The sequence below is a fragment of the Heteronotia binoei genome, chromosome 9 (genome assembly GCF_032191835.1).
Source record: "Heteronotia binoei isolate CCM8104 ecotype False Entrance Well chromosome 9, APGP_CSIRO_Hbin_v1, whole genome shotgun sequence".
Classification (NCBI taxonomy): Eukaryota; Metazoa; Chordata; class Lepidosauria; order Squamata; family Gekkonidae; genus Heteronotia; species Heteronotia binoei.
In genome coordinates this window covers 26,827,432-26,848,229 of record NC_083231.1, presented here as the reverse complement: position 1 = coordinate 26,848,229, position 20,798 = coordinate 26,827,432, and the positions used below count along the sequence as shown (strand labels likewise).

The window sequence follows — 20,798 nt, the reverse complement described above, 5'->3', positions numbered from 1 at the left end:
CATACTCTTATTTCCCTCCACCACAACACACCTGTAAACATAAGCTCAGGGGTGGCTTTTTCCAGCAACAATACAGGTGAGAAAACAGGGTTCTGTTCTCTCCCTAGACTGTTCTTTTCTTTGATAAAGCAATACTGAAAGCTAAATTTGCAGGGGGGGGGGGGGAAGAAACATAGAAGAAACCATAATGCGTCATTGAGCCCAGAGAGTTGGCTCTAATTCTGCATGCTGTTTCTCATAACAGTCAGCCAAATGTCTCTGGGAAGCCCGTAAAAGCAAGGTAGCAACTTTCTGCCATGCTTTGTCCCCCATGTTTAACATTCAGAGATACAAAGACCCACAAGCAACTTGCTGGAGTAGCTACCCATTCCCCCCACCATTGAAGAAGAAGATATTGGATTTATATCCTGCCATCTACTCTGAATCTCAGAGTCTCAGAGCCGTCACAATCTCCTTCATCTTCCTCCCCCACAACAGACACCCTGTGAGGTAGGTGGGACTGAGAGAACTCTCACAGCAGCTGCCCTTTCAAGGACAACCTCTGTCAGAGCTATGCCTGACCCAAGGCCATTCCAGCAGGTGCAAGTGGAGGAGTGGGGAATCAAACCCGGTTCTCTCAGATAAGAGTCCATACACTTAATCACTACACCAAACTAGCTCTTGCCTCCCCCCCACTTTCCCCAATGTCTCTTTCTCCTTCCTCCCCTCTTACTTTCCATCTGTCTCTCTCCCACCCCTGTCTAGTGTCACTTCTCCTCACTTTCTGTGCCCCATTGCTCTCTTTCTGCCTCCATCAGCCCACACTCTCTCCTTCTGCATTAGCAGCGGTGGCTCTCTCAGCTGCCTGGCCTGTTTGCTGTCCCAGTGGTGGTGGCTCGCCTGCCCCCCACCAAAGCAGCTTAACGGCGGTGGGGGCAGGTCACTCAGTCCCCAACAGCTTTGGTGGCAGCAATACATCGGCCAATCCCTGGCATCTTCACCACTTCAGCAGCTCGGCCAGCTGGTTGTCCAGCCTCTTTACTACCTCAACAATGATGGCAACCAGGGGTGGAATTCTAGCAGGAGCTCCTTTGCATATTAGGCCACACACCCCTGATGCAGCCAATCTTCCAAGAGCTTACCAAAAAGAGCCTTGTAAGCTCTTGGAGGATTGGCTACATCAGGGGTGTGTGGCCTATTATGCAAAGGAGCTCCTACTAGAATTCCACCCCTGACGACTCCTCCACCACCTGCTGAGGCCTCACTCGCCTAATTGGCATGGTGGTTGGAAGAGTATTAGAGCTTTGGCTGTGCATGTGCAGTAAACACCATTGATTTTGGGAGGTACAAACCTTCCTTTTTTATGTTTTCAGGTTTTTCTGGGGAAATGCTTTCTTTCTCTGTGACCTCAATCCATGGAATTAAATATCCACTGATGGGGTCACACTCACATTATTAGAATGTATGATACCCATTCTGACCACAGAGATGGCAGGAGTCATGGAGAGAACCATCTTCCATGACAATATCTAATCTCTTTTAAAACCATGGTGATAATTTCCATGTTCGAAGCAATGGCACATTCCACTGGAGACACTCCAATATGAGCAAATACATGAATCATGAAAGAGAGAGAAGCATTTCTCAAAACACAGTAAGCCATGAAGGCAGACCCAATCATAACCCACCCACCCACCCCCATTTCCCTCTAGTGGTCAGAAAAACAAATTTGCCTTTCACACGTGCGTGTGACACAGCAAATACAAGTGTATCACAGTACCATGTAAAATACAAAGCAGCTCAGATCCGGGGCGGGGGGGGGGGACTTCTGTTTCTCCAGTCTCATTCAACCTATGAGATAGGCATGAGATAAACCCATTCTTCACCTGGGTTTTTAAAAATTATTAATCACTAAAAGAAACTTTTTCTAAGGTTTAAAGAGAAGGATGGTATGTAGGAGCTTAGAACATTAAGCAAGCCAAAGCCGTCTGGTTGCTATTTGCATACTTTTTGGTTGTTAATCCTAAGAAGTTAAAAAAGAGCAGACATTTAAGACACAAAGACTGCACAAGTCTGACAAAAAAAAAAACTGCACAAGCTTTCCACTGTGGGTAGATCCAGGTGGGCAGCTGTGTTGGTCTGAAGCAGCAGAACGAAGTGGGAGTCAAGTAGCACCTTTAAGACCAACAAACTTATGCAGAATGCAAGCTTTCGTGTGTGCATGCACACTTCTTCAGATGAGGAATGAGGTACAGTAAGCAGAGCTACATATAGCTAGTGGGGTTTAGAATGCAAAGTGGTACAAAGTTAAAATCCAATAGCAAAAGAGTAAAATTAACAAATTCAGAAAACCTTTGATCTGGGTTGCATTAGTGTGGAAAACAAGTAAAACAATAGCATGTCAGAACGTGAGAATGTCTGTTATTTATTCTATTGCTAACAAGCCTGGGTCAAAATGAGGTGCTAAAGCCAAAAAAGGTGACCAAAGTATACAGTTACAGATCTTGGGTGTCCTGATGAAGGTGTATCATGTCTACTAGCAGAAGGTCATTTGTGTATAGTTTGGACATCCAATAATTCCAAAGATGAAGAACTTGAAACTGGAGCAAGTTGCAACAAAGATTTGTATGAAAAAATAGGAATTTTCATATTGCAAAAACAAATTTTGTCAACAAAAGCTTGTGGAGACCTCACAATTAAGGTCCCCACCAACTTTCATTTTTAAGCAGCACATGATGCTTTATGGAGCCATATGGAAGGTTTGTAAACTGCAGGCTGTTTAATTTGGATGTGAAACGCCAAATCTCAATTTGCTGAGTAAGCGATATGTAGATTTCAACACGAACGAAACAAAGCGGCCTTTCTGTTGGAGGGTTTCTAATTATGCTGTCTGGGGTTCAGCCTCCCTAACTGGAAAAAATTATGGCTTCTTACAGCAACATGCACCACCACAATGCATCAATCAGCAGAGACTGACGGCATCATGCAACGATTAGAGTATTGGACTAGACTCAGTGAGACACTTTCACACACCAATGCACTTTCAATCCATTTCCAATGCACTTTGCAAGTGGATTTTGCTGTGTGAAATGGCAAAAATCCACTTGCAAAATCCACTTGCAAACAGTCGCTGAAGTGGTTTGAAACTGCATTATTCAGCATGTGTGAAAGTGCCTACAGGTCCTCTGCCATGAAGGCTCCTGGGATAACCTTGAGCCAGACACACTCTCTTGGCCTAACCTACCTCACAGGATAGTTCTTCTGAGATAGAAACAGGAGAACAATGTTGTAAGATGGTCTGCGTCCCCAGTAGAGAGAGAAGTCAATGATAAATATCTAAATCAGGGGTGTCAAACTCATTTGTTATGAGGGTCAGATCTGACATAAATGGGCCATGTGTGTACCTATTTAAGATTAGATAGCAGATATATAAATTTTGTAAAGAACACAGACAAACACAAATATATATATTTTAAAAAACTTAAAACACACTTAAAACATTAGCACTCATTGGTCTTAAAGATGCTTTCTTTGTATTTCTCCCATGGGATCCAGGGAACTGGGCAAAGGAAGCTCTGGCTCTTTCCTTCCTTCCCCAGGGGACTGGTGGGGGAGTATCCTCAGCCAATAGAAGGAAGACAGGCTTGGTTCAGTAGCTGTGCTGTACAACTGAGAGCCTGGCAAAGCAAGCACTTCCTCCCCCCCTTCCTCCCCAAAGGAGGAGCCTCAGCCAATGGAGAAGATAGAGGTTTTGCTCTGTAGTTCCTGTGCAATTGAGCAAGCCTGACAAAGCAAGTTGTGATGCAGAAGGAAGCAAGAAATAGTGAGAAGAAAGCAAATGACAGCCAGTTGCTCAGGAGCCTGATAGGAGCCGTCTGAGGGCCTGATTCGGCCCCCAAACTGCATGTTTGACACCCCTGATCTAAATAAATAGACATCCTAGGCAACAGCCATGAGCAGACATACACTGCTCTTCCTTAAAGCATTCCTTAATTCAACGGCATACAATACTACTCAAATTCAGATGGAATCAAAGCAATTTCAGTAGTGAAAGCAGAAATGCATGGTATTTCTCTGAATTACATGAATAAATACATATCTATTCTGCTTTCCTCTTAGGAGTTCAGGGCAGCGTGCATCATTCTTTTCTCTTTAAGGAGGAGGAGAAGTAAGACAGAAAGCTGTATGTAGCATGAATATTTTGGGATTCAACATGCAGGAGTCTGCAACTTTACAAAGATCTGACTGCAATGCAAAACTGAAGGTGATGGAAGAGTAGGATTTGTGAGGCAAATGAGGGCTAACATTCTCCGTCTCTGGGAGTACACAGAAAGGGTTAATAGCTCTTTGCATCAGTTAGGGCTAAACTAAACATGACACTGGGGCTCTATGAATTACAGTCCCAGCCCCCCCACCTCCTTCAACTGTCAGGTGCAATGGAAAGGGAAGGGGAGGATGTCAGTCTCCCACCCCATACCATTTTCCTAACGCAAAACGGTCCCAAAGGGTTCCCTTAGGTTTACCTCAACAAAACAAAAACGGCTTCCACGGGGCACCTGCAAGTGAGAAAAACATCACAGGGGGGGAAAAACCCTAACACATCTGATGCTGCTGCCTGATCATATTTTTATTTATTTACTTTTACTTCATTTATACCCTGCGCTTCTCCCAAGAGGGACACAAAGCAGCATTAATTTTTTCCCTGCTTTCCTCCACAGTATCCCCACAACACCCCAGTGAAATAGCTCAGGCTGAGAATATGTGACTGGCCCAAGCTTCTGTGGCAGAGGGGGTCTCTTAGATCCTAGTCGACCCAGTACACCAGGCCAGCTGTCACACTGAAATCACCCCCCCCCCCCCCCAATATCTGAAGGGGAAAATGCTCAGGGAGCTCCATTCTCCAAACTTACAACATCTTCTCAGGCTCCACTCTTAGTCAGCCATTAAAGACATTTGCTTCGCCCTAGAACCTTTTTTTTAAAGAAAAAGCCCAGCAGGAACTCATTTGCATATTAGGCCATACCTCCGGACATCACCATTGTTTCACACAGGGCTCTTTTTGTAGCAAAAGCTCAGCAGGAGTGCATTTGCGTATTAGGCCACACCCCCTGGCATCACCATTGTTTCACACAGGGCTCTTTTTGTATAAAAAGCCCAGCAGGAACTCATTTGCATATTAGGCCACATCCCCTGACACCAAGCCAGCCAGAACTGCGTTCCTGCTCTTACCACTTTACACCTTAAAAGACCTGTTCCCACTGTCCCTGTTAACAGAGGTGGCCCCTTTTTTCTGCTACTGTTCCTAGTAGAGCAGCATCCTCACTCTGCCTATGGGGAAAATTTGAGGAGATGCTTTTAAACATTTTTGTTTCCATTTACACTTGCACACAAAAGGGTACTACTTTTCTTTCTAGCCCTGTCCCCAACCACCTATCTGCATAGAGTGCTTTTCTGGGAGGTTCAGCTACTTTATAGCACACTCAACCACATCTACTGTGAGAGTAAATGTTTCAACCTTAACTTTTATAGAGGAGTTATAGTCAGTTTACTGGCACATCTACTTTAGAAACCAGCACAAAAGAGACAGCTGTAGGGTATGTTGATACAGTAGGAGGAGGAGGAGGAAGAAGAGGAGATTGGATTTATACCCTGCCCTTCCCTACTCAAAGGAATCTCAGAGCAGCTTACGGTCACTTTTCCCTTCCCCTCCCCACAACAGACACCCTGTGAGGTAAGGTGGGGGCTGAGAGAGCTCTCCCAGAACTGCTCTTGAGCAGAACAATTGTAAGAGAGTTATGACTGACCCAAGGTCACTCCAGCAGGTGCATGTGGAGAAGTAGGAAATCAAACTGGGTTCTCTCAGATAAGAATCAATGCACTTAACCACTACACTAAACTGGTAGAGAGAAGTCCTCCACAAAGAAAGGAAGAAGGGGTCCTCAGTCAGTAATTCCTGGTTTGCTAATAGGGGTATCATGAGCATGCTAAAATGTGCCCATTTTCATTCGTGGAACACTGAAGAGTATGCAAGGGGCCATCACCTGCAAGGGACCACTCTCTAGCTCAGGAGTGTCAAACTCAATTGCTATGAGGGCCGGATCTGACATAAATGAGACCTTGTCAGGCCAGACCATGTCGGACCGGGCCATGTGTGTACCTATTTAAGATTAGGTAGCAGAGATACCACAGAAAGAGTGAAGCGGCTGGGCCAAAGCTGAAAGGACACTCAGCTGTGGATGTGTCTGATGGTGAAAGAACAGTCCAATGTTGCAAAGAACAATACTGCATCGGAACGTGGAATGTAAAATCTATGAATCAAGATAAGCTAGATGTGGTCAAACAAGAGATGGCAAGAATGAACATTGACATCTTGGGAATCAATGAACTAAAATGGACGGGAATGGGTGAATTTAACTCAAAGGATCACTACATCTATTATTGTGGTCAGGAGTCCCGTAGAAGAAATGGTGTGGCTTTTATAGCTAACAAGAGAGTGAGGAAGGCAGTAATGGGATACAGTCTCAAAAATGACAGAATGATCTCAGTCCGTATCCAAGGCAAACCATTCAATATCACAGTTATCCAAGTCTATGCCCCAAACACTGATGCAGAAGAGGCTGAAGTGGACCAGTTCTATGAAGATCTACAACACCTTCTAGAATTAACACCCCCCCAAAAATGTCCTCCTCATCACAGGGGACTGGAATGCCAAAGTAGGAAGTCAAAAGGTAACCAAAAAAAACTGACAAGTTTGGCCTTGGAGAACAAAATGAAGCCGGGCAACGGCTAATAGAGTTTTGCCAAGAGAACAAGCTGGTCATAGCGAACACCCTCTTCCAGCAACCTAAAAGGTGACTCTACACGTGGACATCACCTGATGGGCAACACAGAAATCAGATTGATTATATACTCTGCAGTCAAAGATGGAGAAGCTCCTTACAGTCAGCAAAAACAAGACTTGGAGCTGACTGCGGCTCAGATCATGAGCTACTCATCGCAAAATTCAGGCTTAAACTGAAGAAAACTGGGAAAGCCATTAGGCCATTCAGGTTTGACCTTGATCACATCCCTTATGAATATACAGTGGAGGTGAAGAATAGGTTTAAGGAACTAGAGTTGATAGACAGAGTGCCTGAAGAACTATGGACAGAGGTTCATGACATTGTACAGAAGGCAGCAATCAGCATCAACCCAAAGAAAAAGAAATGCAAGAAAGCAAAGTGGCTGTCTGATGAGGCTTTACAAATAGCTGAGGAAAGGAGGAAAGCGAAAGGCAAAGGTGAAAAGGAAAGATTTACCCAACTGAATGCAGATTTCCAGAGAACAGCAAAGAGAGATAAAGAGGCCTTCCTGAAGGAATAATGCAAAGCAATAGAGGAAAATAATAGAATGGGAAGGATAAAAGATCTCTTCAAGAAAATTGGAGAAATCAAGGGAACGTTTCGTGCAAAGATGGCCATGATAAAGGACAAAAAATGGTAGGGACCTAACAGAAGCAGAAGAGATCAGGAAGAGGTGGCAAGAATACACAGAATAATTATACAAAAAAGATCTCAATGTCCCAGACAACCATGACAGTGAAACTGATGACCTTGAGCCAGACATCCTGGAGTGTGAAATCAAATGGGCTTTAGAAAGCATTACTAACAACAAAGCAAGCGGAGATGATGATATCCCAGTTGAGCTATTCAAAGTCCTAAAAGATGATGCTGTTAAAGTGATGCACACATTATGTCAACAAATTTGGAAAACACAACAGTGGCCACAGGATTGGAAAAGATCAGTTTATATTCCAATCCCAAAGAAGGGAATCCCAAGGAATGTTCAAACTATCGCACCATTGCACTCATTTCACATGCCAGCAAGGTCATGTTAAAGCTAGGCTTCAGCAGTATGCAGATCGGGAACTATCAGAAGTTCAAGCTGGGTTTCGGAGAGGTGGAGGAACTAGAGATCAAACAGCCAACATTCGATGGATTATGGAGAAAGCACAGGAGTATCAGAAAAACGTCTATTTCTGCTTCATTTACTATGCTAAAGCCTTTGATTGTGTGGATCACAACAAATTGTGGCAAGTCCTTAAAGAGATGGGAGTACCAGACCACCTCACATGTCTCCTGAGAAACTTGTATAAGGGTCAAGAAGCAACTGTCAGAACGGGATATGGAACAACTGATTGGTTTAGAATAGGAAAAGGAGTTCAACAAGGATGTATATTGTCACCCTGCTTATTTAATTTATATGCAGAGTACATCATGTGGAATGCTGGCCTGGATGAAGCACAAGCCAGAATTAAGATTGCCGGAAAAACATCATCAACCTCAGATATGCAGATGACACTACTCTAATGGCAGAAAGTGAGGAGGACCTAAAGAACCTCTTGCTGAGGGTGAAAGAGGAGAGCACAAAAGTAGGCTTGAAACTCAACATCAAAAAAAACTAAGATCATGGCATCTGGCCCCATCACACCTTGGCAAATAGAAGGGGAAGATATGGAAGTAGTGACAGACTTCACATTTCTGGGATCCAAGATCACTGCAGATGGTGACTGTAGCCATGAAATTAAAAGACGTTTGCTCCTTGGGAGGACAGCTATGGCAAACCTGGGCAGTATAATAAAAAGTAGAGACATCACCCTGCCAACAAAAGTCCGAATAGTCAAAGCGATGGTATTTCCAGTGGTAATGTATGGCTGTGAGAGCTGGACCATAAAGAAGGCCGAGCGCAGAAGAATAGATGCTTTTGGGCTGTCGTGCTGGAGAAGACTCTTGAGAGTCCCTTGGACTGCAAGAAGATCAAATCACTCAGTCCTAAGGGAAATCAGGTAACCCAGACTGTTCCCTGGAAGGTCAGATGCTGAAGCTGAAGCTCAAATATTTTGGCCACCAAATGAGAAGGGAGCACTCCCTGGAGAAGATCCTGATGCTGGGAAAGACAGAAGGCAAAAGAAGAAGGGGATGGCAAAAGATGAGATGGCTGGACAGTGTTACTGATGTAACAAACACGAATTTGAGCAGACTTCGGAGGATGGTGGAAGACAGGAGGGCCTGGCGTGACTTTGTCCATGGGATTGCAAAGAGTCGGACTCAACTGTACAACTGAACAACAACAAAGCAGAGATATAAACTTTTAAAAGGACACAGTTTAAAAACTTAAAGTAAAACATGCTTAAAACATTAGCACTTGTTGGTCTTAAAGGTGCTTTCTTTGTATTTATCCCATAGGATCCAGGGAACCGGGCAAAGGAAGCTCTGGCTCTTTCCCGCCCTCTCCAAGGGTCCAGGAGGCAGAAGAACCTCAATCAATGGAGAAAATAGAGGTTTTGCTCTGTAGTTCCTGTGCGATTGAGCAAGCCTTGCAAAGCAAGCTGAGATGCAGAAGGAAGCAAGAGAGGGAGCGTAGTTAGCAGACAAGAGCCAGTTGTTCAGGAGCGTGATTAAGAGCCTTCCAGGGGCCTGATTCAGCCCCTGGGCTGCATGTTTGACACCCCTGCTCTAGCTGCTTTTTGTGCAACCCTTGCACATCTCAGGAAATATCTGGAACTAAAATGTTTCATAAGGCAAGGACTCTAGGAGCCCTGTAATCCATAACCCGCTAGGTGTAGATCAGTGATATTCATATAAGTATCGCTGCTGGGGAGGCTTTGCCATCCAGGCTTAGCTTTTCTACCAATTCAGCCTCACTCCTTGACTGCTGATACCTTTAAAAGGAACGACCATGTGAGGGTGCTACATTCTGCCAGGGGTGCCTTGAGTGTTCCTTTGAACAGAAAGGTGGGATATAAATACATTAAATAAGTAAAGAAAATAAGTGGCTCGGGAGCTACATGTGACTCTCTGACCTGCCGTCTTGGTTCTCCTGATCACTGCTCCCCAATGGGGCACTGATCGCCAAGGTTGATGTGGTTGATCTGGCTGGCTAGATGGGTGCCCCTTGCCTCCCTCACTACTTCATGTGCATCCCTCCCCAAGCTGCATGCTCAGTGGAAGAGTCCAACCCCCCCTTCCCAAATAGAAGCTGTGCACCATTCTTTGATCTAGGGTAATTTAAGATCCTTAAAATGCATTTCCAAAAAACTGGTTCTTCATTGACACTCTAATTATTGTACTTTACATTTGTATAACTCTTTGAAAAGCAGGAGTCCCTAATCTTGTTAAACTCGTGGGCAACAATGGAATTTTAAGAACATGGAGTAGGTGCCACCATAAAATGGCTGCCATTGGATGCTGCGACCGAGTATAAAAAGTTGGGAGTATGCAAGCCAAGTATCCTCCTACAAGGGAAGCAGCTGTGTCTGAATGGGTGCCCCCTGCAGACACAAAGATAATATTGGGTTGTTCTAAAGCTCTTTCTACTCCTATAAATTGGAGGGAAACCAGGACTGGTTACTGGCTTTGAGAAGAAGCAAATGGGCACAAGGAAACCCATCATCACCTTTGGGAATCACTGCACTGCCATGTTTCACACACATTATCTCAGTGTTACATCAGTTCCATATAGGGTTGCCAATCCCCAGGTGGGGGCAGGGGATCCCCCCACTTCAGGGTCATCAGAAAGCAGAGGGGGGAGGGAAATATCTGCTGGGCTCTCCATTATTCCCTTTGGAGACAGATTCCCATAGGGTATAATGGAGAATCAATCTGTGGGTATCTGGGGCTCTGGGGGGCTGTTTTTTGAGGTAGAGAAACCAAATTCTCTGTATAGCATCCAGTGCCTCTCCCCAAAATACCTTCCAAGTTTCAAAAAGATTGGACCAGGGGATCCAATTCTATGAGCCATCAAAGAAGGTACCCCTATCTTTCATTTTTCCAGTGGAGGGAAGTCATTTAAAAGGTGAGTGGTCCCTTTAAATGTGATGGCTAGAACTCTCTTCGGAATTCAATTATGCCTGTCACACCCTTGATCCTGGCTGCACCCCCAAAGTCTCCTGGCTCCACCTCCAAAGTCTCCCGGCTCCACCCCCAAAGTCCTCAGATATTTCTTGAATTGGGCCTGGTTCTGACTTGAAAGTAAGCCCAACTGAGGGAATTAATCAATGTATTGAATTTGCAAGAGACATTCCAAAAGGACCAGGAGATTAAGTATCCTTTCCACCCACTGATCCACCACCCACATATTTTTTTCTCTGGTATCTTGGCTCACAGGCCTGGAAATACACATCTGGGGTAATAAAATGTAGCTTCTCCCATGATTAGCAGTGCTGCTATACAATGGCTAGCCACACTTAAGTCCACCAATGGGGGATTTGTGGTCCAAAAGAGAGGGGGAGGGAGGGAGGGTGTGGGCAACCCCTTGAGTTCTTCAGTCTGCTAGAATGACGTTCATTCTTGGTTTTGGAAAAAAACCCTGGCTCACTAAAAGATGGGAAAACATGAAGATAGGAAGAGAAATATGTTTATATAGATTCTTAAGTGAGAAATTAAGGCCAAATGATGGGCCAAGCACCAAGAGGGACAGAAGCGAAATGCTGTTCCATTAAAATATGTGAAAGGGCATCTAACCTGTAAGTACTTCTGACATGGATCACTGGGCTTCAGCAATGGATCAGGAAAGAGATTACAATTTGAAATCTGAAAAGAGGGATCATTTTAAGAAATTAAAAACAAACATAAAAAGCCACAAACGAAAGCCAGCATACTTATTGATATTTTATGGAGATAGAGTGCTACCAAACATTTCAGTAGAGGCCAGATTATCCATTCTGCAAAGCTAACCTTTGCAAATATAGACAGAAAGGCTGCACTGGAAACATTTTTTAAAATACCAAGAAAGCCCAGAGTTATCAGCATTAGCTCATATTTTAAGCACAATTTCTCTTGAGCAAAGACAAAATAATCGCAGCACCAAAACCCTGAGTTATACTAGTGGCCAAGAGCTAAAATGTTTTTAAATTCTTAACAGCTGCATGGCAGAAAAAAACCTCACCAGATAAAGACCCGCTTTTGATTGCATCTTTTCACAGGGCTTCCTGCTAGCAGCAAACATAAGAAGGCATTTTTTGGTATAGCTTAAACAAAACCTAATCCTAAACTCTTCTCAGTTCCTTGTCATTTTTTAAAATTATAATGAAGTGTTGTAATATATAAATCAACATGGGGTAACCCTAGTTATGACTGCAACAGAAAACTAACCTCTGACCCTCACCCAAATAAGCTTTGTACATCATCTGAGAATCACCAAGGACTCAAAATAAATGACTGATGTAAATACTAGGAATTGTGGATTCTTGGCACCTGGAATTTGTCAAATCCTATACTATGGTGCTCCCCAAAAAATTGGTTGCACAATACCGTGAGCAAATGGAAATGCAAATGGGCACCAGCATAAGTCTGACTTATTATGAACAGTTATCATGGCCTTTTTCGGATGTTTCTGCTTGTGCAAGACCTCTAGCTCATGCAGAAATTCTGCACTGGAAGGATCCTAGAGTTTCAAGGTGTTATAAGCAGAGTCCAGACCCTTATACAGAATTCACAGAAAGCTACAAACTAGGTCCAGAAAATATTCATGTTATCAGGAAATATATATTTTTTTAGACCAGTGGAATTCCCACCTAGTCCATCTTAAGAAAGATGAAATGATAAGTGGTAATGTTCCAGAATGTTGAGGACAGAAGTCCCACAGGTATTGGCTCCCTGGTATTAATTTTCAGGCCAAGAAGACTGCGACTGGAACAAAGAATTAAAGAAGCTAAAATCAGTACTGGGAAAACTAAAAGCAAAATGGTATGGACCAGAAAGCCATGTCACCTCAACATTGCAGCAATTACAATGGCCACCAATCCACCCCCAAGCCCAATTCAAAGTGTTGGGTTTGAACTTTAAAGCCCTACAAGTCTTGGGACTAGGGTTGCCAAGTCCAATTCAAGAAATAGCTGGGGACTTTGGGGGTGGTGGAGCCAGGAGACTTTGGGGGTGGAGCCAGGAGACAATAGGGGCTGAGCCAGGAATAAGGGTGTGACAAGCATAATTGAACTCCAAGGGAGTTCTGACCATCACATTTAAAGGGACAGCATACCTTTTTAAATGTCTTCCTTCCATAGGAAATAATGAAGGATAGGGGCACCTTCTTTTGGGACTCATAGAATTGGACTCCCTGATCCAATCGTTTTGAAACTTGGGGGTACTTTGGGGAGAGGCACTAGATACTATACTGAAAATTGGGTGCCTCTACCTCAAAAAACAGCTCCCCCAGAGCCCCCAAAACCTCCAGATCAATTCCCCATTATACCCTATGAGAATCGATCTCCACATAGGGAATAATGAAGTGCACAGCAGACGTTTCCCTCCCCCCCCCACCGTTTCTGGCGGCTCTGAAGCGAGGGAGTGGCCTCTCTACTCACGAGTTGCTGCCAACTTCTTCCAAGTAACACAGACACAACATCCCAAGAGAAAGCCTTTCAATCGGAGACTGAAGCCTCCGGAGGTGGAAAGGCACATGGTCCTCTGGGGGACGGGCTTCCCCCCGCCGGCCAGCTGACTGGGGGCAGGAAGGAGCCTGGGAAAGCGAAAGAACTCCCACTGGGACCTGGGGATTGGCAAGCCTACTTGGGACTGGGGTTTCTGTGGGGCAGTCTTCTCCCAGATGTTCCTGCCAGTGAATTAAAATCAAAGGGAGAGACCCTCCGGGCTGTCCCATCAATCAAAGAACCTCGTTTAGTGGGTACACAAGAGAGGGCCTTTTTTACTGGTTACTGGACAATTTCCCAAGGAGATGTGCCTGGGCTAGGGGTCCCAGTCCCCAGTTGGGGGCAGGGGATCCCCTGGTTTAAAGGCCCCCCACCACTCAGGGTTATCAGAAAGCTGGGGGGGGTGTGATATTCTGTTTACGCTTGCCTACTTTAATAAAAATATTTTTGTTTTGTTTTTTTAAAAAGAAAGAAAAGAAAGCCGGGGGGTGTCCACTGAGAGCTCCATTATATATACCCTATGGAGACTGGTCCCCATAGGGCAAGGGTAGCCAACGGTAGCTCTCCAAATGTTTTTTGCCTACAACTCCCATCAGCCGCAGCCAGCATGGCCAACGGCTGGGGCTGATGGGAGTTGTAGGCCAAAAAAATCTGGAGAGCTACCGTTGGCCACCCCTGCCATAAGGCATAAAGGAGAATTGATCTGTGTGTTGCTGGGGCAGCGTGTTTTTTTTTTAGGTAGAGGCTCCAAATTTTCAGCATAGCATTTGGTGCCTCTTTTCAACTCCCCCCTCCAAGTTTAAAAAAGATTGGAGTAGAGGGGCCAAATCTACGAGCCCCCAGAAGAAGGTGTCCCCATCCTCCATTATTTCCAGTGGAGGGAAGGTATTTAAAAGGAACACAGTCCCTTTAAATGTGATGGACAGAACTCCCTTCGGAGTTCAATTGTGCTTGTCACAACCTCGCCCCTGGATCCACTTCCAAAGTCTCCTGGCTTCACGCCCAAAGTCTCCTGGCTTCACCCCCCAAAGTCCCCAGGTATTTCCTGAGTTGGACCTGGAAACCCAAGCCTGGCCCCTTCATTTTTGATCTTTAACAGGCAGCTGAAGATGATTTTATTTAGGACTGTATTTGGTTACGTTTACTAACAGTCCCGCATTGTAATTTTAAATTTTGACTTTTATGTTTTAATGTTATTTCATTTTACGTGTCTTATTTACGTTGTAAGCTAGCTTGAACTCCATAAGAAAGAAAGACAGCTAATAAATGTTTTAAATAAGAAAATAAATACACTGATTAAAAAAAACCCCTCAGCTTTCATTTGTAGCTATCACATGACAGCTGCTGTTTTGTTTGATTTTTAAAAAACTTTTTTGCGCTTCCTTTGAATGAAACTCACTTGTGGTTTTCTAAAGGCTCCTATATTTTACATAAATGTTTCCTTGTGTTTAATGCCAACTGTAAATATACACTAAATTCCTCCAAACAAAACGAAGATGCTAAGCATACTTCATGTCTCTTTAAATTTAGTTCTACAAAAAGAAACTGGAAAAGTCCAACAAAGTGGATTTCCTGGCATAAAGAATATGCTGAACTCAGACTAAACTATAGTAAGCATAAAGATTGGCCATGAGGTCAAGAATGCATTAGGTCTTCTATTCAAAAAACTTTCAAGGAATGCTCAGATGAAATCATCAAAACTTTTATCATCAATCCATCAGAGTATTTACAACATTTCCATTTCAGAATGATACAACATTCGCCAAAGCCACCCCTATATTTTTTTTTAAAACAGAACCGCTGCCATAAAACAACCAAGGCTATTATCACAAAGAGCAGGAAAAATGCTACAGCTTATGAAATTTAACTAATACATTCTGGTGCATGCTGATCATTTCATTCACGGCAAATAAGCTAAAATTCAGCAACCACGACTCTCCACTTTCCACTGGAAAAGGAAGTGGACTTTGCACAGGTAAGAAGTGTGCAATACACATGAAAGATTATACTCGTAACTAAACTGTTGGTCTTAAAGATGCCACTGGACTCAAACTTTGTTCTGTTGCTTCAGACAAACACGGCTACCCAACTGAATTTTGCTTTAAAAGCTATTAACGTTCCTTACAAACTGAAGTTATCTGAGAGAGAGATCCTTTTCCTTATTTTTCCCCATGTTATCTGGAATTGGGGCTTTAGTAAGTGCAGCTTAAATGAGTTTCAAACCCTCCAAGCCACTCCTCTCAATTCCATTCTTGTTAGTTCTCACCCACATACTCCATATCTGCTGCGATCTGAACATGGGTACTAACTGTCCTAGCAGTGGGCACTGGGTTTCTGTAGAGAAATTTCATCTTACTGGTTCAGTCTCGACCACTAGACCTGATCCAGGATCAGTAGCATGGTAATTGTACTAATGTCATGCAGGTGTGTGTCAGCTTTTATAATTATATCTGCTTTACTTAGTCCAATACAGAAAAATCAGACTGCGTACTCTGAGCACTGTGAGTTTACTGAACGGTCATCATTCAGAATCTACAATTTGTTCAAAAATAGCTAGATTTTGAGACTTCCGTAAATCAGGCATTTTCTTGCTTGTTTTGCATAACTGATTGCACTTCTGCTAAACACTGGAAAGGATACAGAAGACCACTGGAACACTTACACCGACACATCTTTGAGACTCTACCATGACTTTATCAACATGCTCAAGCTTCTATTCGTAAGCCTGGAAGGCCAGGGTACTGGGTTTTTCAGTTTCTTTGTTTTAATGAAAGTGCATATTGTAAGAAGTGAAGTTCTGCACCCCATTGTTTGTGCCTACTTAAAAAACGAAGAATGCTCAACAGCATGCAGCTTCCATTGAAATAAAATTCACTTGAAAGTTATTTTGAACATGGAAATTCATGTCTTAAGAAGCACTTTACACACTCTAAAGAAGAAAATACTTTGCAGAAGGTTCCCTCTCCCCAACTTTTCCAAATTTCCTTTTGGAAAAATGGAAAAAGTGCTCATAAAGAGTAATGGCACATAGGCACCCCCACACATTTTTCCATTTGTTTCCTGGCCCTTCACATCTCATGTCTGTTCCTGCTCTCCACACATCTTATGTGAAATCCCCACATATACACAAAGGACCCTTCTCCGTGACCTTCTGAAGTCCCACTTATGGCTGTCGGACTCAGTTCTTGCCAAGATGTGGGGAGGAATTTGGGTTGCCAGGTCCCCCCCAGCTTCCAGTGGGGGATGGGAGGGTATCTGGCATCAGCTCCATGTTAGGAAACTCCTGGAGATTCGGGCTTGAGCCTGGGGGGGGGGGAGGACAGGGACCACAGAGGGCATGATGCCACAATGTCCTCTCCCCAAAGCAGCCACTTTCTCCAGGAGAACTGATTTCTGTAGTCTGGAGATCAGTTGTAATTCTAGGAGACCTCCAGGTTCCACCTAGGGGTTGGTAAACTTAGGAAGAGTGGGTCTGTCTATCATAAAGACCAGAATGGCTGAGTAGTCAGGAAGGTTTACATGGAAGCTTTTAATGGAATCAAGCAGTCTCTCATGACCCACTCATTGAGACTCAAGCACTGTCATAAATATAACTGAAGCACCTCCTAGAACTCCAAAAATTATGCTCTACACTTCAAAGACAACTAATACTCTAACATACATATATCTGAAACAGCTACATCATCTCTGTGAAACCATTAAAAAAGGCATACACGTAAAAGTTACATTACTGTTCCTTGTCACACAATGAATGTATTATAGCCGTGGCTTGAATTTAGCCTGTAGAAGCCTTAGCAGAATCTCCACAGCCTGTACAAGGAAAGTCAGGTAGGAAACCCCCAAATTTAAAAAAAAAAAAACAAAAAACCTGAAGCCATTTAAAGGATGGCTTTTAAGCCATCTTATGAAAACACTTCAAAGGAAAATTATTATCAAAATATTCTGTTAAGAATACCATATGACCAGCCCTCATTTTTGGCAGGAGCTGACAGGAGTGGAGCTCCAGAACCTCTAAATTTTATTGTGCTCTTTCTTTCTTACCCCCCCCCCCCTCCCACCAAGTAATTGCTTCTGGGCTCCATTGTTCAAACTCCCTGTGAGAATTTTGCTGAATTCGGAGATTTGACAAACTTTCTAATATTTCCCCCCACACAAAAAATGGGAAAATAGCCAAAACATGTAAAGCAGACAGATGGAAACCTTCATCGTGGCACTGTGGCCACGTAGGAGAAAGTAATTCAAGAAGTATGATGGGAGTAAGGTTTTATTATGACAATTACAATTCAAGAAGCATTTTAAGGTTGATGCTGAGCTGATAATAATTTAGTACACCTTCTGGTGATGTCAGGGGTGTGTGGCATATGCAAATGAGTTGTGCTAAGCTCTGGCACCTCTTTCACTATGAAATCATCCCTGCATATGACAACAACAAAAAAGCAAAGCAAATATTTGTGATGCTATCAGAGTAGCCTCTGGCATTGCAAAAATGCCAAGCCTTAATACACATTTCTAAAGCGTGTGTGCATAGATGTGACACCCTCTTTGTGATTAAGAAGAAGAACAGTCCTGCTGGATCAGACCAGTGGCCTGTCTAGTCTAGCATCCTGTCTCACACAGCATCTAACCACTTCCTCGGGGGGGGGGGCAACAACCTTCCTCTGATGTTGCCTTCTGGCACTGAGACTCAGAGGCTGACTGCCTCTGAACATGAAGGTTCCCTTTAGTCACCACAACAAGTAGTCATTGATAGACTTCTCTTCCATGAATCTATCTAATCCCCTTTTAAAGCTGCCTGTTACTATGGCCATCACTACATCCTCCGGCAGCGAATTCCACATTTTAATCACTCTCTGTGTAAAGAACTCTTTCCTTTTGTCCAACCTGCCTCCTGAGATCATTCGGCAGATCTTGCAAAGTGGCAGGCCTGAAGGCTGAAGGGCTTTTGCTCATATTAGCCACAGGAAATAGATGACAGGGAAAAAGAAACGGTTACATGCAAAGAATCTGTTTTCCCTGTGGTTGACGGTCATCTGTGCGGTCATGCCTATGGGGTTCTGTGCCAGCACAGAAGCATCTCCCTAAAATTAGGAAGATCTATGCCAAAAGTTAGCACCCAAATCCCTCTCTCCCGAAGGAGGATACCCTGTCTTTGTACCAGCCCCAAGAGGCAAGTACCTTCATGCTCAGTTCAGTCAGACTGCTGCAGTTATCACCCCCAGTGATGGCGGAGAAATGAGACACCAGCAGTGAGGAAGAAGATGGAGAAACTGGCCAGGCCAGAGAAAAACAGGAGATAATATCAGGCAAAGCCATCAGGGAGCCACTGGGATGCGACTGACACCAAATATGATTTTGCAAAACACAGATTTTATTAGAGGCAAAGGGGCAAACTTGTACATGAGTTGGTTTTCCCAATGGATCAAAAAGGTCTTGCCTAGAGATGACCTTCCTATAAACACCTCTGCTGCAACAGTGAGACTACTGTTTTTCAACCCTGCATCTAACTGGCACTAAACCTGGAAGATCCTGCCTCTAAGTACTATGATTTCAGTGCTCAGCTGTAGGCTACCGCTTGCCCTCAAGCAAAGTATCTTCAGTGGATCCCCTTTCTTTGGCACAGGAGCGATATGCAAACTTGAAATCGTCTCGCAATACCTTGGATCACTCTGTGTACTCGGTGCAAAATGATAACGTTGGTGCTGTTGATACCCGCTGGCAGGACTTTTTTGGTAGAAAGAGCCCAGCAGGAACTTATTTGCATATTAGGCCACACACCCCTGATGCCAAGCCAATCGGAACTGCGTTCCTGTGCATTCCTGCTCAAAAAAGCCCTGCCTACTGGTCACACTCACCACCCATTAACAGCAACTATGAAGGGGAGAAAGTGCATATAAAAGGCACCCTGCAGGATCAAACCGCTGGTCCTTGTAGACCGGCATCTGGTTGCACACAGCCAACTAGTTTCTCTGGAGAGCTGACAAGCAAGACATAGAAGTAAAGGCCTTCTCCTGATGTTGCCTCCTAGCACTGGTATTTGGAGGTTTACTGCCTCTGCCTATAGGGGTTCCCCTTAATCACTGTGGGTAGTAGCCATTGATGGGCCTCTACTCCATAAATTGGTCTAATCTCCTTCTAAAGCTGTGCTAGTAGCCATCATTCCATCCACTGGCAGCAAATTCTACCCTGTTTACTGGAGTTCCACAAAAATGGAACGAAGTGAGTCAATGCATGGTACATTTCTATATAAGATGATGGTGATATTGGATTTATATCCCGCCCTCCACTCCGAATCTCAGAGTGGCTCACAATCTCCTTTACCTTTCTCCCCCACAACAGATGCCCTGTGAGGTGGGTGGGGCTGAGAGAGCTCTCACAGCAGCTGCCTTTTCAAGGACAACCTCTGCCACAGCTATGGCTGACCCAAGGCCATTCCAGCAGGTGCAAGTGGAGGAGTGAGGAATCAAACCCAGTTCTCCCAGATGAGAGTCCGTATACTTAACCACTACACCCAACTGGCTCAAACAAGGTGCAACTTATTTAACTATGCAGTTTTTAAAAATCTATCTGAAAACTGAAGCAATGATATGGGCAGCTTGTACACAGAACTAGCACCCTTTGCTTTAGATTCAATATAATTTAACACAACAGGTTTTCCCCCTGTACTTTTCCATTTCTTCTATGCAAGTTACAGTACATCCCTAAACAGAGTTACACCCTTCTAAGACCACTGGGGGTTAGAAAGGTGCAATTCTGTTCAGGACCACCCTATCCACATCCTTTGAACGTATAAGGAAAAATTAGCAGAAAATCATTAACAATATAGCAGTAAAAACAATGACGGCTGTAAGCTAAAGTCAACCCAGAGGGGCTACAAGGTTTTGCTGCTGCTGTTGTTTAAATGGACGGGTCGTGAGGAGATCTGCATACTCACATGAATTGCTTTGACGACAGTGAGCCCCTGGGTATCGCCTGCCCATAGCGCCAGTCAGCACATTGTCCCGTCTTGTCAGCTGTTTTCAAAGCGTATGGCACAACCGTTTTACTGGAGGGAAGAGAAAGAAAAGAAAAAACAGAATGCAAAGATTTAGTATAATGCCTGGATCTTTTCATTAAAATGCTAATGACCCTGTCCCACGGTTTTGGATAACAACATTTATACATTATTCATAGTCACGGCATCGACAGACTAACTGTTAGGGCCGTAGAGGCAAAGCAAATTTACCGTTTGCACTTGCCCTCCACTGATAAGCGTAAATAATTTCAAGGCAAACAGAGTCACTCGATACAGTGGCTTGTTCTACGATTTTGCTACCTCCATATGGGCTGTGCTTCTCCAGACAATGGATTTAGTCTTAAGAAAAGCTCCTCTAGACAAGTCAGTGATACGCAGCATCAAAAATTAGAAGTAATT

At 43.9% G+C, this 20,798-nt stretch overlaps 1 protein-coding gene across 7 annotated transcripts in view; it reads right to left on the bottom strand.

Annotated features, from left to right (window-relative positions):
• The window catches only part of APBB2 (amyloid beta precursor protein binding family B member 2), a 157,137-nt gene extending 136,707 nt beyond the window's left edge, over positions 1–20,430 (bottom strand). For 5 of the 7 annotated variants that reach the window (XM_060246332.1, XM_060246334.1, XM_060246336.1 and 2 more), the window contains exon 1: positions 20,319–20,430. In XM_060246332.1, coding sequence (XP_060102315.1) covers positions 20,319–20,364 — 46 coding nt within the window. In that variant the 5' untranslated portion in view covers positions 20,365–20,430. Of the gene's footprint in view, positions 1–11,480; positions 11,550–20,318 lie in introns of all 7 variants that reach the window. The other 2 variants (XM_060246335.1, XM_060246337.1) reach the window with 2 other exon arrangements.
• Between the last annotated feature and the right edge of the window lie 368 nt (positions 20,431–20,798).